General features: G+C 35.4%; 1 protein-coding gene across 2 annotated transcripts in view; it reads right to left on the bottom strand.

Moving 5' to 3' along the window:
• Positions 1-5,252: 5,252 nt before the first annotated feature.
• The window catches only part of LOC134239800 (exportin-T-like), a 43,447-nt gene continuing 27,532 nt past the window's right edge, over positions 5,253-21,167 (bottom strand). For both annotated transcript variants that reach the window (XM_062721942.1, XM_062721943.1), the window contains exons 5-28: positions 20,998-21,067; positions 17,968-18,186; positions 17,577-17,660; positions 17,183-17,293; positions 16,806-16,964; positions 16,402-16,481; positions 15,914-16,109; positions 15,627-15,689; positions 15,468-15,539; positions 14,468-14,596; positions 14,091-14,159; positions 13,724-13,843; positions 13,518-13,612; positions 13,247-13,412; positions 11,072-11,214; positions 10,472-10,757; positions 9,877-10,066; positions 9,363-9,430; positions 8,990-9,038; positions 8,572-8,687; positions 8,266-8,313; positions 8,090-8,161; positions 7,844-7,897; positions 5,253-7,664 (exon numbers count right to left, since the gene is read on the bottom strand). In XM_062721942.1, coding sequence (XP_062577926.1) covers positions 7,638-7,664; positions 7,844-7,897; positions 8,090-8,161; positions 8,266-8,313; positions 8,572-8,687; positions 8,990-9,038; positions 9,363-9,430; positions 9,877-10,066; positions 10,472-10,757; positions 11,072-11,214; positions 13,247-13,412; positions 13,518-13,612; positions 13,724-13,843; positions 14,091-14,159; positions 14,468-14,596; positions 15,468-15,539; positions 15,627-15,689; positions 15,914-16,109; positions 16,402-16,481; positions 16,806-16,964; positions 17,183-17,293; positions 17,577-17,660; positions 17,968-18,186; positions 20,998-21,067 — 2,686 coding nt within the window. In that variant the 3' untranslated portion in view covers positions 5,253-7,637. The remainder of the gene's footprint in view (positions 7,665-7,843; positions 7,898-8,089; positions 8,162-8,265; positions 8,314-8,571; positions 8,688-8,989; positions 9,039-9,362; positions 9,431-9,876; positions 10,067-10,471; positions 10,758-11,071; positions 11,215-13,246; positions 13,413-13,517; positions 13,613-13,723; positions 13,844-14,090; positions 14,160-14,467; positions 14,597-15,467; positions 15,540-15,626; positions 15,690-15,913; positions 16,110-16,401; positions 16,482-16,805; positions 16,965-17,182; positions 17,294-17,576; positions 17,661-17,967; positions 18,187-20,997; positions 21,068-21,167) is intronic.

Genomic DNA, 21,167 nt, shown 5'->3' with positions numbered 1-21,167 from the left:
TTTTTTTTTTTGTTTGTTTGTTTGTTTTTTTTTTTTGTTTTTTTTTTTTTTTTTTTTTTTTTTTTTTGTTTGTTTGTTTGTTTTTTTTTTTTTTGTTACAGGGAAAATTCACAAGTTACAATTCGGGGAGATAACTCCCGTTTGTTTACGATACTAATTGTCAGTAATTGATCGATGATTTAACCGCGGCGGGGACAGGTAAGTGATGAATTTCCCGCGGAGGGAACGCGGTTTACCTGTCTACCTGGCCAAATACCGCGTTGTGATTATACCGCGGCGGGGACGCGGGAAATACGGGATCCGCGTTGCCTGTACTGTATTGCGTATAAAACAGGTTCTCGGCGGACTTCATATGTTCTTATTACATCTATTAGAACTGTTTAATAAAGGCTAAATAAATCAAACACCATGGATTGTGTAAAATTTGGAGAATACCGAACATGAAAACAAAAATATATACATGTATGTGACTTCACTTCTGCATATACTTCACGCCATGTAAAGCGATTCCGTGGTTTAGTGGTTATGTCTCTCGCTTCAAGTGTAACAGGTACCGGGATCGTATCTCGGTCGAACCTCACTTTCTTTTTTTTTTTTAAATACTTTTTTTTTTTTTTTTTTTTTACTAAATGATAGTATTCAGCATGTGAAATGAAAAATTTATGAGGTTATAAAATCATCATTACAGTGTGATAAAAATTCCATATAAAAAAATCTTCTATACACATAATGAAGAATAAGCAATCAAATCTTTATATGCATATTGACATACATGTATTTTATTTGCTTCAGTTTTCATGTATACATTTAATAATTATACAAATTCAGTCAGGGGGAGCCGACTTTTTCCCTAAGCGGGGGACACGAATTCTCTGAATTAGCTTGTTTATCGATCATTCATTTTTTTTTTTAATTGCTTCAACTCTAATGCTTTTTTTTTTTTTTTAAAGAAATCTAACCAATAATTAGTATAATTCTGAAACAAAAATTTACATTTTTGAAAAAAAGAATTATAATCTTTTTATAGTAAGATTTATCTCTCTTATTTAAAAGCCGATTAACTGTGAGTTAATTAGAATGTAGTTTTGCAGTAAAGATAAATTCTAGCTATCGCAACCGATCAAATGAAATACCACTGGGGACAGCATTTTCGTGGATTGCCTAAATTTTACAGGTTCATTGGGACGTTTAGTGTATTCCTTTAAACCTACAGAAGGAAAAAATGACTTTGTAACTCTAGAGGAGGGCGTTAATGGGATGAGTTTCGTCTTAATCTGACTTTTTAAATATTTAAAAACAGGGACATAGATCTGATTTCGATGCACCCTTACAAGTCGATGATTTTTGACACGGTAAGGAGAACATACAAAAAGAGTTCTTAGTTAGAACTTTACAAAGTATTTTTTTAACAATCATGTTATGAAGTGATCTTTCGTTATTTTTTGCAGGCAATCCGAATGATATATTACTTTTAGAATGTTATCCGAAAACAGCTTCTCTAGAAGTCTCTTTTGATTTTGTCTAAAATGGAATGAAATACCGGTATAATTTTGAATTCCAGATTATTTTTTCTGGAATGTAGACTTTGATAGAATTTGGTTGATTTTTAAGAAGAAAGACCAAAATCTAATTTTTTTGAAGGTATCTGTAAAAAAAACAAAAAAACAAAACTCACCTGACTGTTGAATGAAACCCTATATGTACTTAATGGCTTAAAATTTGACTAACTTTATATCATTTTCTAAATGACATTGCTATTGGCATCTTTATTTAACAACATCTGTATTAATTTTTACTAGCACCTGCGGTTCCCTTTTCTAAAGCTTAATTTCATAAAAATGTTTAAATCGATATTTAAAAAAAATATTATTGGCATTAGAACCACATGATCTTATGGACAGTCCCTCCCCTTCCCAGGACTCTCTTATAATGTAAAGTGGGTGTTTTTTGTAACACAAATATATATTTACACGTTCGTTCAGCTGTTTTGTTGAAAGTCATCATGTCGTAAGTTCTATAGTTTTATGGCCGATATGATGACCTTGTCAGCAATACAATTTATCTTTGAGTCAAATGCTGACTGACCTTTTCATACTAATTGTTAGTCCATTATTTAAACACTGAATTGACGACGGATTTTTCCGTTATTTCCCGGTCATGACAAGGAGCACACGACGGATGTGACTGGTCAGCAGGGGATACTCACTCCTCTTGGCACCCGATCCCACTTGCGATGTTTCGGACAGATCGATCCACTCTAAAGACTATTTCTACCTACGTAGCTATTAATAGCTACGTAGGTATTTAAACCTACCCAACGTAGCTATTTAATTTTACCTATTTTCTGCTTTACTTGCATTTTGTGGCCAAACGGCGCAATTTGGTGAGTACCAAATTTCTTGATACAGTTACACTGATGATGCATGTGACAAAAATTTGACCAAAAATGATTACTTCGTAAAATAACAATTTTGCATAGAAACTAATGTAAAATTGCCGATTTAGGAATTATCATTTTTTGCCAAAATTTTGTTGTGTTCACCATTATTGTGACTGTATCAAGAATGATAAGTATCAAAGATGCCCCCGTATTCACAAAATGCAGATAATAAAAAAGTATGTAAAATAGCCACTTTGAGTAGGTTTGAATACGTACGTAGCTATTAGTAGCTAAGTAGGTAGAAATACTAGTAGTCTTTGGAGTGGACCTGTCGGAGGTCCGTGTTGCTCTGATCCTTTTTTGTATTTTAATGGACTTTTGATATTGAATATTGTTCGTTATCCCCAAAATATAATATGTCAATCCTAAGATATCTGTGGTGCTTACAGAGAATGCATGTGACATTAACACTTTTTCCACACTTTCACATGTTAAATTTACACTTGAGTCTTTTGTATGATACTATGATTTACATTTTAATATGCATATAAAATTTATATTTTATTCTGAAAATCGTACACTTTATTCTGTAAAAATAAATGAGATTCAACGCAAGGATAGCTCGCTCTGTAAAATGTCTAAAGAATTAGGGACCCCCCCCCCCCATAGCAAATTAACAGAAAAACATGTTCTCAAAAAATAGAGGTGGAGATCACACACACACACACACACACCCTCACACACACCCTCCCTCCCTCACACACCCTCTCCCTCCTGTAACATTATTGTGGATAGTGGTATGTTACCTCAATTTTGTGGCTTGCCTTCAAACTATGCACTGCAAATCCCTGGAACTCCTCGAACGTGAAGCCCGGGCTGTTAACTGTCACAGTTCAATGGATCGCAGTATGGGAAGATAACTCTAAAAATGCAGTTACCTGTCCCTAATTGAGTATCCTAATCGAACACGCCAATAATTGGTTCAAACATATTTCTCAGAATGAACAAAATTTTGTTTGGCCAGCCATGAGAAAAGAAAAAAAGAAATACAATAAAATACTGTAACAAATTAAAGAACATAATTTTAGTTTAGTTTCTCAGAAAACCGGAAATGTCATCTTTTTTGGTTTCATTAACATCAAGGAATAAATAGTGGAATGTGACTTTTTTCAGCCTTTTAACCTGGTTGGGAATTCATCTAAATGATGCCTTAGCTACAATGTACAGGAAATTGTGAAAAGTACACAATTTGTTCTTCCTGTAGGAGGCTAAAACTTCGGAACTTCTTTTGTCTTTATGTTAAAGGAAAAATACTATTGAAAACGCTTTGAGATAAAATTAAACATCCAAAAATTAACTCAAAAGAAATTCACTTAACCGACCCAGATTATTTATAATTTCAAAGGAATAAACAGGAAATACACAACTAATTTTGGTAAATGTATGAACTCATGACTTTCTTCATTAACCATCAACGTCCTAAAATTTCAACGAAAAAAAAGATAAGCGGTGCTTCAAGTATAAATTGAATTAAAATATTATTAATCAGGTTATTTCTGTTTCAGACTTTTTTTCAAGATTTTTTTTAGTCTTGTACAACTATGAAATTCAAATTGTATATTAAAACTTGTCAAACAATGTCAGACATCAATAAAGTCCTGGGTTATGAAACACAGTGGATCATAACTGCAAAATGTAGCGTTATAGATTTATAAACTAGTACTAGTTTTTGACCATAACGCTATGGAGATTCGGTACTTCAAATATCAAAGACTAATATATACATCCATTACCATGGGCGGATACAAGATTTGTGATTAGGGGGGGCGTGGATAACTTTGTTCAGGCAAGGGGTCTGGGTTAGGGCGAAGCCCTGCTTGGGGCCCAGGGGGCGAAGCACCCGGAAGCTCCTGGGTATCTGTGTATTTTAAGAGTAAAACCAATCTCAATAATAGTGGTATTGGTTAGTTTTGTACCAAAGTATGGCATTATTAATACTAGTCATATCATATACTTTGAATGAAAGTGCCCAGGGGGCGAAGCCCGCGGAAGCTCCTGGGTTTTTGTGTATTTTAATAGTAAAACTAGGAACAAAAATAGTGGTATTGTACCATGCAAAGTATGGCATTATAAATATTGTTCATATCATACTTTGAAAATTTTAGGGGGGGGGGTCCCCCGCCCCCCTTAAATCCGCCATAATTACGCTTCAGGGGCCTGTTTTACAAAAGAACTTACGAAAAAGACCAAAAAACTTAAGATTATTGTAAAATTTTGCTTAATTAATAATTAAGCGTCCGGATAAATGAGGCTCCACTGTACATGTATAACGGTAAATGATATGAATTCTCCAAATATTCAGCAAAAATGTTTTTTAATCTTTATTTTTGGATGTACATGCATTGCTTCTGGTATATTCTTTACTGCAGCATCTGAGCAAAGGCACATGGAGGGACTTTGCCCTCAATTAATTCTTTAGCCTATACAATCTGCCTTTTATCTAAAAACTACAAAACTGTCTTTACATTGTTTAAGCTTACTTTATTGATTCTGAGAAAGAATAATTTAGTAACAATATATGTTGCAGTAACAACCCTTATTTTTAACAAAATGTATGCAGTTCATGTACACATTAACAAATGATTCAAACTAAAAAAAAAAAAAGTATATCATCCAAAATATCTCTATTGCCAAAAAGAAAATAACAAGACTGAAATCTTTCCTGGATTCTATGCATTGCTCTTTGCAAATAAGATAAAAAAGAAATGAAGTATAAAAAAACAATTAAAATCATGAACATTGCATTTTTCAAAAATTATAAAAAATGAAGAAAACAAGAGGCCCATGGGCCACATCGCTCACCTGAGAATCTTTTGTCATATTGGTCTTTACCAGATTTCCCCCTTGTAATACATATTGTGGCCCCGCCTACCCCCGGGGGTCATGATTTGAAAAATTTAGAATCTACAGTACCCCAGGGTGCTTCTACATCAGTTTCAGCTTTTCTGGCCCAGTGGTTCTTGAGAAGAAGATTTTTAAAGATTTTTCCTATATATTTCTATGTAAAACTTTGATTCCCCATTGTGGCCCCGCCCAACCCCCGAAGGTCATGATTTGTACAATTTAGAATCTACATTAACCCACAATGCTTCCACATGAGTTTCAGCTTTTCTGGCCCAGTGGTTCTTGAGAAGAAGATTTTCAAAGATTTTTCCTATATATTTCTATGTAAAATTTTGATTCCCCATTGTGGCCCCGCCCAACCCCCGGGGGTCATGATTTGAACAATTTAGAATCTACACTACCCCAGGGTGCTTCCACATCAGTTTCAGCTTTTCTGGCCCAGTGGTTTTTGAGAAGAGGATTTTAAAAGATTTTTCCTATATATTTCTATGTAAAACTTGGATTCCCCATTGTGGCCCCGCCCAACCCCCGGGGGTCATGATTTGAACAATTTAGAATCTACACTACCCCAGGGTGCTTCCACATCAGTTTCAGCTTTTCTGGCCCAGTGGTTCTTGAGAAGAAGATTTTCAAAGATTTTTCCAATATATTTCTATGTAAAACTTTGATTCCCCATTGTGGCCCCGCCCAACCCCCGGGGGTCATGATTTGAACAATTTAGAATCTACACTACCCCAGGGTGCCTCCACTTAAGTTTCAGCCTTATTGGCCCAGTGGTTCTTGAGAAGAAGATTTTCAAAGATTTTTCCTATATATTTCTTTGTAAAACTTTGATTCCCCATTGTGGCCCCGCCCAACCCCCTGGGGTCATGATTTGAACAATTTAAAATCTACAGTACCCCAGGTTGCTTCCACATCAGTTTCAGCTTTTCTGGACCTGTGGTTCTGGAGAAGAAGATTTTTAAAGATTTTTCCAATATATTTCTATGTAAAACTTTGATTCCCCATTGTGGCCCCGCCCAACCCCCGAAGGTCATGATTTGGACAATTAAGAATCTACATTATCCCAGGGTGCCTCCACATAAGTTTCAGCCTTATTGGCCCAGTGGTTCTTGAGAAGAAGATTTTCAAAGATTTTTCCTATATATTTCTTTGTAAAACTTTGATTCCCCATTGTGGCCCTGCCCAACCCCCGGGGGTCATGATTTGAACAATTTAGAGTCTACACTATCCCAGGGTGCCTCCACATAAGTTTCAGCCTTATTGGCCCAGTGGTTCTTGAGAAGAAGATTTTTTAATGACCCCACCCTATTTTTGTCTTTTCTTGATTATCTCCCCTTGTGAGGGGACTTGGCCCATTGTTTTAACAATTTAAATTCCCCTTCACCCAAGGATGCTTTGTACTAAGTTTGGTCAAAATTGGCCCAGTGGTTCTTGAGAAGAAGTCGAAAAGTTGAAAAGTTTACAGACGGACGGACAGACAGACAGACAGACAGACAGACGGACAGACGGACAGACGGACGGACGACGGACAAAATGTGATCAGAAAAGCTCACTTGAGCCTTCGGCTCAGGTGAGCTAAAAAGCAAGACATTAGATTTGATTGGGTATGTGATTTTTTTTGCCAATCAAATCAAAAGTTTGTGAATGGTACTTTTTTTAAAAATTCTGTATCACTGTACTTGTTTAAAGCACAGGCTTTACAGAACATTCATGAACCTCATTTTAGACTACTTCAGTTATGTACTTGATAATTTTTACAGGGTTTGAAATCTAAGCTCAGCGACATTGCACTCCAACCATCTATCAAGTCTCTTTCTCCCTCTCCCTTTCTCTTTCTCTCACTTTCTCTCTCTCTCTCACTCTCTCTCTAACAAAACTCAAAGAATGCAAAAAATAACAATAGGTTGTCAAACAAAACACATTTCAACATTTAAAACATTGCAGTGCACCATTTTTTAAATGAACATGTCCTCCTTTCAAACAAACAGTAATACATGTACCAGGATATTTTTAATTGTTACTGTAGTTTAATTTATGAAAATCATTCTCAAACACATACAAACATGTATCAATATTGTGATATTTTAATGTTTTCAATGATATAAAATAACAAATAGCAAATGAAAAATGATGAAATGCAGCTTCCTCAGTACAACCAAGAACACAATGACTCCACACAACCAAAAATCCCTTTCTCTCCTTAGGCCTTTATTTTTAATTTGCCACACAGAAAAGCCATGATCAGAGTTTTCTTTGGTAGTACAAAGCAGCTTGCATCAACAATGTGAATGGCCGCTATCTAATATCTACACTGGTAAAAGTTATCTCCCTTTCCGAGTCCTATCCTGTGTCATGACTTTGCCTTTACGAAAAAATTCTACAAATCCAATGAAAATCATAAGTCATACATTTGACACATTCTTTAATTAAATGTGCATCCAAAAATTATTTTTATACAAACGTGGAATACATGTATACTCTTTAAGAATTGATTTATCTACTTTTAAGAGAAAAAATGGTACCATGTATAGCCTTTAATGTTTTTTTAAAGCTTACCTTTAAATATGTTCTAAAAGTTTTATAGTCTGTCTTTAAAGCTTCACAGAATTCCTGAATGAATGAAAAAAAAAAGATTTTTCAGGATGCTGTATATTTAAACTCTGCATTCTACATGTACATGTATGTATCAGTCCTGCTTGTCCATGTTACTGTATAGTTTTATAATGGAAGGCATTTACAGTTTATCAACTCAATATTTTTTTTTTTTTTACTATACTGTACATGTAAGTATGGTAAAATTACCTGGACGTTTTCAGCAGGTACATTAAGTTTAGGCAGGTAATCCGTGGACAGGTAAGTTAAGAACTCCTGGCCCTGGGGAAATTTAAACGGTTTATAAAATATGTATACTACATGCAAATCTCCAGTTCTATTAATCATAAATAACAAAAGAAGACAAATACAATATAGAAACTTACCCTCTTATCAACCATACTTTTCAGACAATGTGCACATTCTCCCAGTGCCTACAAAAATAATCTTCTTTCAAAACTTCAAAACTCAATGACTCCTTACATGACAAAGGTTGCTAATTGATCCTCTTACTTAGCATTATACATTTTTTTTCATGAAAACTCATTTAAATACGCATATTTCTTAATATCAAAATTAAAAGATCTTCAAAGAAAGAGAAAAAATTAACAAATCTGAAGGTGCATGTACAGGTGATTTTTTTTTTATTTAATTGTAAGGAGACAATTAACTTCTGAATGAAAAATTCTCACCAATGAGGTTTGTCCATCATTCAAATCAAATGTTGGTTTCATGGGACCAAGGAAGCAGGCAGGTAGAAAACTCTTGTACATAAAATCCACAAAGCCCACCAACCCATTGTTTCCACCTGAAACGGGAATCAAATAAATAATGTACCAAGGTAATTCTAAGTAAGCAACAGGAGGGAGAATTGTGACAGGAGACATCACCCAATTTAATTAATATTTATTAATATGATCCATTTTGTTTACTGCAAAACGTACACTCAATTTTTATGGAGAAAGTGTCCATTATCATAGATTAAAATAGTAAAGTTATATATACAAAAAAACCTAATACATGTGATGTTTTTAATGCACATTAGCACTTATAATGAAATAAGACAAGGAAGAAAAACTGACATTGAAGCAAAAAGAGTTTTCAACATACCCCAAGTCTCTATCAGCTTTCTCATGATGTTGTAACACATTTTTTGACTCTAAAAGTAAAAATAAAAAATAAAAAGCATTAAGATTGAGTTTCTTTGTAAATCTGTATGAGATGTGTCATGAGATCAAAAATAACATGGAAGAATTGTAAAATCACGTATTTTTGTGGGTTCAAATTTTCAAGGTTTGAGGAAATAGTATTGGTCTGAGGGGATTTATTTCGTGGTTAGAAAATTTTTAGTAGTGATGCACACGGAATTTTACGTTTGGTGGTTGTCATAAATTCGTGGTTCTCTCCATACCTCGAAAACAATGAAAATTTAACCCCATGAAAATTAGTGATTTTACAGTAGTATAAAATTTTTGACACTGACCTGTGGGTCTGGAATGTCTGCGGCCCCTTGGACAATAGTCACCAGTAAATTGTGAAGGTTATTCATCTCTGGATATAAAGAAAACAACTTCAGATAAGACAAAAACACCTTTAAATGATTTCAATATTTTTTAAACTATTTAAATAAATATTTAAATTGAAGGTCCCCCCTCCCCCTCCCAAGAACCATACCCTGTGTAAGGTGTCTAGGAATTCAAACTTGTGAAAATGTAATACAGTTAAACTTCAGCTTGTTTCTTATACACAGTGGATGTCTGAAGCCCCAACCACATTTTCTTCAAGTATTTTACCCTTCATATTTTGAACCCACTTGAATTTTTTTCTTGGTCCATACAAGTTTGAGATAACAAGGTTTGACTGTAAGTATTTAGTACAAACTACTTATTTTAGCCCCATCCTCAGTTTGAAAATGGCATTGAAAAAAATCTACTTCGTCAACAGGAAGTTTTTCACCCCCTATATGCTCCTATTTTCATGTCTCCAACACATTTTACCTTGGTTTTTGAGGACGTCCAGACAGTCATTAGATATAATGGTGGACAGAAATAAATAGTAACTTCTTTGTAGCATCTTCTTCTCCACGGCCGTGACCTGATCAAGGTCATCTGTTGGGGTCGTCAGGACCTGGAAGATGGTGCTGACTAAAGGCATGAACACTTGTTGTAGAAAGGGAACTATGGCAGACTGCAAGGTAATACAAACAAATTAAATAAGTACAAGGATGAAAATAAATTGGTTAATATAAACATTTAAAAATAGGTACGAGTTCAGTGTTATTTTATGCAGCATTGAAGCTACATTTTTTCTATTCACACATTCTACACATACACTCACATAACAGTTATTACAAAATTGCTGAGTATACTTTGAAAACGGTTGCATGTGATAATCTCCTGTGTCCATCAGAAATCTAAACTGTAATGTAACCCATAAATGGCCACTATTTGCTTAGGTTAAAAAGGGAGGATTTAAATCTTAAAATTCATATCTAAAAACTTGACAAAAAAGTACTATACAGGGCTTGTAAAATATACACAATGCATCAATATGAAACATTGGGGGAAAATAACAAGTGCAGCATTGATTTACTTTGAATTTCATGATTAACTGGTTCATCAGAGGTAAGAAGTCGTGGAGTTCCTTGGCCTCGGGCTGTTTCAGCAGGTTCTCCAGGACGACGGGGACAAACGGGAGGATCTCCTTCTCCAGACAGACCACCATCCGGTGGAGGTACTGCCTGACCCCCATCTGTATCAGCTGTCGGTGGGTGGGGACGTTCACGGCCTGGAGGAAGATCTTCAGCAGGTCTGTAAATGTTTCCACACAGCCACAGGCCTGCATGGTTTGCTGACTAGAAAAACCTTTACTCACTCGACTGGAAACAGAAAATAGGTGTAGGAATTTACTCTTACCATAGAGCTTTCATATAATTTAATGTGATTTACATGATCAAAATAAAGCCATCAATGAATGATCATATACGACATGATAGTATTCCATCAAATACTTTGAAATATCATAACTTAAATTGTTTTCTTATTCAATGCAAAACAAACTTGGATGTTAAGTTTTTACACAAAACATACATGTAATAACACAATTTTCTGAAAACTGAGAGTGAATTATCTGGGGACAAAGATACATTTACTTCTATTTACAAATGTTCTTCAAATGAAATCTCAATATTACCTGGCTAGTGATGTTGCCATGTTGATGCTCTGAGCGTAGGCGTACTGTCGTTTTTCATCTGTCTCCACCTGAAGCTTGTTCAACAAACTCTCAAATTTACTGGCTATAGGCGAAAGTAACTCTTTCATAAGGTGGTGTTTTCTCTGGAAAAATGAAAATCTTTGATTATTGAAAGAGTTCTTTAAGAACCCCAAAATTTGGGTAAAGTTTTTTAACACACAAACAATGAAAAACAAAGAAGATGGAAGTTAAGTAAAGGGAAAAACATAGGTAATCAGAGATTACAGAGCTCACCTCAACGTGTGTTGTCTTTAAGTAAGGCAAATTAAGTCACACAATTAACGAACAAAAAGTGTACATTCAAAAATGCAAAATTTATGCAAATTTGATACTTTGGAATAGACCTATATAAAAACTAAAAACTAGTTCTTCATCATGAAAATGTAATTAAAATCCAGCATCTGAAGCAAGATTGAGAGTTTTCATCCCTTGATGCATCGTTTGTGCAACTGGTTTATATAAGCCTTAGTTTCTTGGTGATAGACTTGCATCCATAACTTTTACGAGGTCTATTATCTGGAAAATGTATGTCGAATTTAGCATCTGAAGCAAGTCCATTAGTGTGCATCCTAAGATGTATCATCCATGCAAGTTTGGTCAACATAGGACTTAAAGTTACTTGCAAATGAAACCTGTATAAAAAAATTAAACTTTCCACTAATCCAGAAAATGTAGGTCAGATTCAGCATCCGCAGCCAGCCTAGTAGAATGCACCCTTAGATGTACCATCCATGCAAGTTTGGTCATTATAGGGCTCAAAGTTACTTGGAAATGAATCCTACACCATAAACTTAACCTGTTTACTCGTCCAGAAAATGTAGGTCAGATTCAGCATCCGAAGCAAGTCTGGTAGTATGCATCCTAAGATGTACCATCCATGCAATTTAGTCGTTATAGGGTTCATAGTACTGTACCTTGGAAATGAAACCTGCACCCAAAATTTTAACCTGTTCACTCAACCGGAAAATGTAGGTCAGCTTCAGCATCCGAAGCAGGTCTTGTAATATGCATCCTAAGATGTACCATCCATGCAAGTTTGGTCATTATATGTCTCATAGTAACTTGGAAATGAAACCTGCACCAAAAACTTTAACCTGTTCACTCAACCGGAAAATGTAGGTCAGATTCAGCATCCGAAGCAAGTCTAGTAGATTACATCATAAGATGTACCATCCATGCAAGTTTGGTCATTATAGGGCTCAACGTATCTTCGAAATGAAACCTTCACCAAAAACTTTAACTTGTTCACTCAACCGGAAAATGTAGGTCAGATTCAGCATCCGAAGCAAGACTGGTAGTATGCATCCTAAGATGTACCATCCATGTAAGTTTGGTCATTATATGTCTCATAGTAACTTGGAAATGAAACCTGCACCAAAAACTTTAACCTGTTCACTCAACCGGAAAATGTAGGTCAGATTCTGCAGCCGAAGCAAGTTTAGTAGAATACATCCTAAGATGTACCATCATTGCAAGTTTGGTCATTATAGGGCTCAAAGTATCTTCAAAATGAAACGATCACCAAAAACTTTAACCTGTTCACTCAACCGGAAAATGTAGGTCAGATTCAGCATCCGAAGCAAGGCTGGTAGTATGCATCCTAAGATGTATCATCCATGTAAGTTTGGTCAACATAGGGCTTATAGTTACTTGGAAATGAGACCTACACCAAAAACTGCACCAAAAATGTTAACCTGCACCAAAAACATTAACCTGGTCATTCCTTTGCTGAAATTGCAGCATCTGAAACTTTGACTGGTACAATGAAACACACTAGCAACATCTTCCATGCATGTCTAATCAATATAGGACATAGAAGTACTTAAAAAGAAAACTGCTCCAAAAAACTTAACCTTAACCCGGGACGCCGACGCCGACACCGACGCCGACACCGACGCCGACGCCGAGGGTATCACATAAGCTCCCCCCAACTTCGTTGAGGTGAGCTAAAAACACAAAGAAAAGCATCTTAGCGGAAATCTTAGAAGTATTTACAAACAGTTCTGATCAACACAAAATACTTTAGTCATATGAACTTAAATTAGGGGAAGGAGGGGGTTGTAACAAACTTGTCATAATACAGGGGCTTGAGATTATAGATGACCCAATGCTGACCTCTGGAGAAAGACTACTGGAGACAATAAGACTGCTGACAGTCTCGTAGATAAATAACTGGTCCTCATTGGACAGGAGATGCTGGTACCCGTTGTCTGGTGTGTTGAGAACCAGTAAATCCTGAACGCGACTCAGCACATCCTCAACATAGGGATTCAACTGTCCTCTGTTAACATATAAAACAAACAGAATTCATCAGATTAGTAAACTAAACTTGAATTTGTGTGCAATTTTTCATCTAAAAATGATCAATTTGATGTGACCTACTCACTTCAGTCCTTTAATGAACCTCGAAAACAGATAGGAAGTCCGACTTCTGACTTGAGCCGATTCATGACGAAATCCTCGTTCATCAGTGAAAGCCATCTATAAGGAGAAAATTTCACTTCAAGCTCAACACACTGCACCACCAATATCATTCATTTTGAGACTCTTGATACATATCTCTATTAAGATGCAAAAAAAAAAATCCTTTACCAGTACGTCAGGAATGTGTTGTGGCTCAGCAAGGAAGAACTTTTCATATCGTGTGACGGTCTCGAAAAACTGCAGCTCCACAATCATGTGACCTTGACAGCTGACTCGACTAGTGATGAGCTAGAAATAAAACAGTTAAAAATTAAATTTCATAATTTAAGATATCAAATGTTAAAAAGTGTATTTAAATGTAAATGTTTGACACTTTACAAAATGGAGACTCATCAGGGAAAAATCTATATATATGTATCAAGACTTTCTCCCTCATTCACCCGATGTGGTGAAAAGATATGGCAAATGAAAGAGAACATTTTTTTTTTGGTATTATGATTTTAACTGTACTAACTACAAATTGAATTTAACCTACCATCCTCATCATGTTTTGAAGGGGACTGGCCTTGGAAATATCAGGATTAAACTGCTGACTTTGGGAACCCTGAAACAAAGAAGACAAAACTTGGTAGGAACTTCAGGCTTTGGGGTAAAAAAATCTAGTTGAGAATTTTCTTTATTTCAGTATTATTTTTCTAATAATTTATTTCAGAAAAGTGACCTTTAGATAAAAATCTGGCATTTAACACCTTATATTTAAATTCAAGTATTTTGAATTTATCATTTTCGGTGATCAAAACTTTCAATAGTGCTTGAAGTTACTCACTGATGACTGCTTCCTTTAACATTGGAAAGACATTTTTTTTAAAAACTTCATATTTTTTTAAAAATAATCAAATAAATGTTCCTTACTGGTAGAGCCTCCCCCAGCATGTACAGCATTGTGATGGCTACCTCAATGTCACACACCTTCATAGCCTCCCACCGGGGCAGGGTCTGACTGACCAGGTTATGTATAGTCACCACCATCAGCTCTGTATCCTACAGACAAACAAACATTTATAACAGGTTATGTACGGTCACAACCATCAAATCTGTATCCTACAGACAAACAAACAAACATGCATTCAAACAGTTTATTACATACTGTAACATACTTGTTTTACAGTTTCTTAAAAAATATAAATATGGCAAGAATTCACTGACCATTCAAGTATGATGTTTATTATTAGCTAAACTTCAAATGGGAATGGTTTAATTTTTTTCTCAATTAGTTAAACCATTTGTACTTAAAGCGAAGAAGATTGAGTAAATTAAGGTCTCTTTTCTACAATAATCAGTGATTGGGAAGGCCAAAATGGTCAGTGGGACTATGGCGCAACTGTCAACATTTTTGATGAGCCATTTCGAAAATGAATGGGCCCGTCAATATAATCTGAAGGGCCATTTCAAGAAATAACAAAGTGACAAACAAATATGAAATACGAGAGAAAACACGATCTTAATTAACTGAATCCGATTTTTAATGCAGTAAATGCAGCAAATTTAAAGGAACTTTCTTAGAATATAACTGACCCGTATTTTGTTTTAAAATTACGACAGTTTTGGAAAGGGAACAGCCCTACCATACAAATGAATGAAGTATCGCTTCATTTAACCGGAAGTACTTTTTGACAGGTTTCAACCAATGAGATTGACTGCATTTTTAAAAAACGAAAGTAAAACAAGAAAGAAAGTCGTAAGCAAAATATTTCCAAATAACATCGCTAAAAATTGAATGCGCATCTTGGCGCCATGATTTATTGATTTAATGCGCCATTTTTCACTTCAATGCGACTATGGCGCATGGCGCAAGCCCTTCCCAATCACTGAATAATTCAATTATGAAACAGGTTTATTAATGTCTAGTTACCAGAGCTGCCAGGTTTGTGAAGATGGTTTTCAGTTGTTTCTTGTATTCCTGAAACATGGCCTCTTCTTCCCCCTATAAAACAAGAAATTCTTTTACATTTACATGTTATAACATGATATTCTACATTTTTTGATTAAATAAGAATAAAATCAGACAAACCTCATGCTCGAAATTGTAGGAATCATCATATTTCATCTTCTTTATCACAATGTACAAAAGTCCCTAAAATTCAAGAAAACAGATTTCAAAACACAAGAATGTATAAATGAGGAATAAATTCCTCCAGAAATAATTTTTCATTATGTCAAAACCTTAAGAGTTCACATAAAATAGGCATAATTATGATGAATGGAAAGACTTTGGTACCCTTTTAAATAATCATACCTGTCAGATTTTTGTATTAAAGTACAAGTTATGTATACATATCCTTTATTGTGTTACATTACCTCGATGTGTTCTCTGTGTTTTGGAGACAGCTGCTTCAGTTGTTTCAGAACTCCGATGTATTCCTGTACAAACGCCACTACGGCCCCCGATACGTCGTCATCCTCGTCACCGAGGAAACGGAACATCAGCGGTACCTTCTCCTCCAGAGCTGCCATGGTAACCTGGCTATTTTCCTGGTCGTCTGACTTCTGTAATCTTTACGAAAATCAAGGAAGTCACATCAATTATCAGTCATGCAATTCATTTCATCTCAATAAACATACAACTATTTTTATTTCTTTTTCTTTTATAAGGTACAGGTGTATGTACAAGATAATTTTATGAACATGATGACTAAATTAAGGAATTTGCTCTCAGTTATGGAAGGAGTTTCATACAATTATATGTAGAATGCATTAGTCATTTTGTAGACCTATGAGACTGTATCAACATTTGTAGTATACAGTTAACTTGCAGTTCCATTGTAATGATTGTTGTATATTCTTACTTTTGCCAGCTGATGATAAGGTTGACTCCGATTCCATTGATCAGCTTAGACAGCTTGGACAAATAATCCCCCTCCTCCTCCTAAGTAAATATAGATCAAAGAAAACTGTGAATAGGTAATACAAAGCATATACTTTTGTTAATATGTAAACTTTATTTTTATGTACCGGTAATATAAACCAGTCACCACCTGGTCAAGAAAATTTCATATATGTTATTATACAATTACCAGAATTAGTGAAACTTTCGTTTATTCTTAATATTTTCTGAAATTAGGGTGTCGTAAAAATTTTCTTATGTAAGTTATCTTATGGAAATGTTAAAATAACTTTTTTTAATACAAACATTGAAATTTCTTTATATTTCAGTCTGTTAAAAAAAAAAACAACTTCAAATAAGCAGTACCTCTTGAGGGTTGAAGATTCCCCTGACTTGTAAGATGGAGGTGAAGGACTCTATGAGTTTTGTCTTGGCCACTGGTTCCATGCCTTTGTTTATGATGTCATGGATACAATCACATGCACTCTCCCGCAGTAGAGGCATGGACATAAACTCTAACAGCACCTGTAAACAGTAAAGAGTTGTTTATGTCAACCCCATTGTTGATTAGCAAAATAAAGCATACCCATCTCTACAATTTTAAGAAAACATTTTCATGACACATTTACATTATGCATGAAAGCAACACAATTTTTGAAATCAAAAAACACTTTAAGACTTTTCTGTGTGTTACCTGCATGTATTCTACCTGTAGGTGAATTTTTCATACAGGTAAGTCTTACCTGTACAAATTTATCGTTGGCGATGAGATTGATGTCTATCCAGGTGACAAACTTCCCGATGACGTCCAGACACATACAGGTAACCTCAGGGTTACTGGACTGAAACTGGGTCTGAACAAACAAAACAAAATAAAAGAGAGATTGAAGAGAGATTGATAGATCATTAAATCTTTTATCAATAAAAATCAATACAGGAAAACACAGTAAATATAGTATTCTAGAAAGAAAGTATGTTGCATCTGTAACAGCTAATATAATTTTTTCCCCCTTTCTTTCTTTTTCTTGATAAAGAAGATCATTTAGCTTTTTTATTTAATAACAAATGTTTTTTTTTTTTTTTTTTTTCGGGAGGGGGGGTGTTGGGGGGTGGATATTGGAGGGGGTATATCCTTACCAGTATAGTGTACCATGTCTCTGTTAGTTGTACCACACTCTGTTCCCTCATGGCATCCTTAATGACAGTGTTTCTTTGGATCTCCTAAACCAAAAAAATATTGCATTAAATATGGATTTTCCAAGGAGAGATAGAGATTTCTATTATACAATTGTACTTAATCTATGAGTAATTGGAATTTTCAAGGAAAAGCTTTTTCTCTGTGTCATATGATGATAACTACTAATACCATTATGAAAGAAATGCTGTTTTCTGGCATGAAAATGCACAGAATCCTTTTTATGCCCGTGATTACTCACTAGAATAGTATATTATAAATTGCAAAGCAAAAAAACAAACAATAATGCATCATTTAATACCTCAATATATTATTCTAATGGCTAATACGTACCTCATAAGTATGAACGATTTCCCTGTCTACCACCTCACTGTCTATACTTAGTAACACTCGGAGGTAGATGTCCACAGCCTTGGCGCTGGGGGACAGGATCCCAATCAGGTCGTTGAAGAACGAGGGCCAGCGGTGGGGGTAGTCCATAACAAAGGCAAGGGAGGCAATCTGGGCTACTTTGTTTCTTAGAAAACTACGGTCTTGGTTTGTCTCATTTCCCTGAAGAAATTTAGAGATTGTTTAGAGATTGAAAATGACATACCGGTATATTTGGATTTTTCTCAAACACTGGAGAAAATAAAGTTTTTTATGGCACATTCAATAAAAAAAGATTGTCAGAAAAAATCTTTAACATAAATTAAAATTTAACATAAATGAAAATTTAACGGTAAAAAGTGATTTAAACAAGAGGCCCATGGGCCACATTGCTCACCTGAGCACTAAGGGTAGGAAAAAGTAGAAAATGGCTTTTTATTGTTAAGTTTAAATCCAAAAGTAGTCCCATGACCAATCATGGATTTGCTATTTTTTAGAAAATGATTTTTAAAGAATTTTCCTATATATATCTTTAAAAACTTTGGTCAGCCATTTTGGCCCCGCCCTACCCCTGGGGGTCATGATTTGAACAAATTTGAATCTACACTACTTGAGCATACTTCCATATAAATACGATGAATTACGGCTTTGTCATTCTAGAGAAGTAGATTTTTAAAGAATTTTCCTATATATATCTATGTAAAATTTTGGTTGGCCATTTTGGCCCCACCCTACCCCCGGGGGTCATGATTTAAAAAAACTTGAATCTACACTATCTGAGCATGCTTCCATATAAATATGATGAATTATGGCTTTGTCATTCTTGAGAAGAAGATTTCTAAATAATTTTCCTATATATTTCTATGTAAAACTTTGGTCGGCCATTTTGGCCCCTCCCTACCCCCGGGGGTCATGATTTGAACAAACTTGAATCTACACTACCTTAGGATGCTTCCATATAAGTTTCATCTTTCCTGGCACTGTGGTTCTTGAGAAGAAGATTTTTAAAACATGCCACCAAATTTTTATTAATTCCCCATTATCTCCCCTTGAATGAGGGCGTGGCCCTTCATTTGAACAAACTTGAATCCCCTTCACCCAAGGATGCTTTGTGGCAAGTTTGGTTGAAATTGGCCCAGTGGTTCTTGAGAAGAAGTCGAAAATGTGAAAAGTTTACAGACAGACAGACAGACGCCGGAAAAAATGTGATCAGAAAAGCTCACTTGAGCTTTCAGCTCAGGTGAGCTAAAACAAGAGGCCCATGGGCCACATCGCTCACCTGAGCACTGTGGCTAGGAAAAAGTAGAAATTGGTTTATTATTGAAAAGTTTAAATCCAAAAAGTAGTCCCATGACCAATCATGGCTTTGCTATTCTTGAGAAAATTTTTTTAAAAATTTTCCTATATATTTCTATGCAAAAAATTTGGTTGGCCATTTTGGCCCTGCCCTACCCCTGGGGGTCATGATTTGAGCAAACTTGAATCTACACTACCTGAGGATGCTTCCATATAAATATGATCAATTATGACTTCACTATTCTTGAGAAGAAGATTTTTAAGATTTCCTATATATTTTTATTTAAAACTTGGGTCGTCCACTGTGGCCCCACCCTACCCCCGGGGATCATGATCTGAACAAATATGAATCTACACAACCTGAGGATGCTTCCATGTAAATATGATCAATTATGGCATTACTATTCTTCAGAAGAAGATTTTTAAAGAATTTTCCAATATATTTCTATGTAAAACTTTGGTCGGCCATTATGGCCCCGTCATACCACCCTGGGTCATGAATTGAATAAATTTGAATCTACACTACCTGAGAATGCTTCCATATAAATATCATCAATTATAGCTTTGCAATTTTTGAGAAGAAGATTTTTTTTAAAAATCCCTATCTATTTCTATGAAAAACTTTAGCTGGCCATTTTGGCCCCGCCCCTACCCCCGGGGGTCATGATTTGAACAAACTTGAATCTACACTACCTGAGGATGCTTCCATATAAATATGGTCAATTATGGCTTTGTTATTTTTGAGAAGAAGATTTTAAAAAAAAATTTCCTATATTTTTCAATGTAAAACTTTGGTCAGCCGTTGTGGCCCTGCCCTACCCCGGGGGGTCATGATTTGAACAAACTCGAATCTACACTACCTGAGGATGCTTCCATATAAATATGGTCAATTATAGCTTTGTTATTTTTGAGAAGAAGATTTTTAAAAAATGTCCTAAATATTTCTATGTAAAACTTTGGTCAGCCATTGTGGCCCCGCCCTACCCCCCGGGATCATGATTTAAACAAACTTGAATCTACATTACCTGAGGATGCTTCCTTATAAGTTTCATCTTTCCTGGCACAGTGGTTCTTGAAAAGAAGATTTTAAAAGAATTTTCCTATATATTTCTATGTAAAACTTTGGTCGGTCATTATGGCCCCGCCCTACCCCCAGGGTCATGATTTGAACAAACTTGAATCTACACTACCTGAGGATGCTTCCACATAAGTTTCATCTTTCCTGGCACAGTGGTTCTTGAGAAGAAGATTTTAAAAGAATTTTCCTATATATTTCTATGTAAAACTTTGGTCGGCCATTGTGGCCCCGCCCTACCCCCGGGGGTCATGAATTGAACAAATTTGAATTTACACTACCTTAGGATGCTTCCATATAAGTTTCATCTTTCCTGGCACAGTGGTTCTTGAGAAGAAGATTTTTAAAACATGCCACCAAATTTTTATTAATTCCCAATTATCTCCCCTTGAATGGGGGCGTGGCCCTTCATTTGAACAAAGTTGAATCCCCTTCATCCAAGGATGCTTTGTGGCAAGTTTGGTTGAAATTGGCCCAGCGGTTCTTGAGAAGAAGTCAAAAATGTGAAAAGTTTACAGACAGACGGACGGACGGACAGACGGACTACAGACAAAATGTGATCAGAAAAGCTCACTTGAGCCTTCGGCTCAGGTGAGCTAAAAACTGTTTGTTTGACTACTTACCAATAGCTGCAGACAGGTACATATGAGGTTCCTTACATTCTGTTGTTCCTCAATGCCTGCCTCCCTGTATCTGTACAAAAGTAATAACAAACTGAATATTCAGCTGTTGACAACATTATCAGAACACATGATGCACAAGAAGACTTTTAAAATATCAAGAAAACATACGG

The sequence above is a fragment of the Saccostrea cucullata genome, unplaced genomic scaffold (genome assembly GCF_032062105.1).
Source record: "Saccostrea cucullata isolate Sc308-1 unplaced genomic scaffold, CSIRO_AGI_Scuc_v1 ctg2869, whole genome shotgun sequence".
NCBI classification, from domain to species: Eukaryota; Metazoa; Mollusca; class Bivalvia; order Ostreida; family Ostreidae; genus Saccostrea; species Saccostrea cuccullata.
The sequence above is the reverse complement of the archived record's forward strand: the minus strand, read 5'-3'. Positions and strand labels throughout refer to the sequence as shown.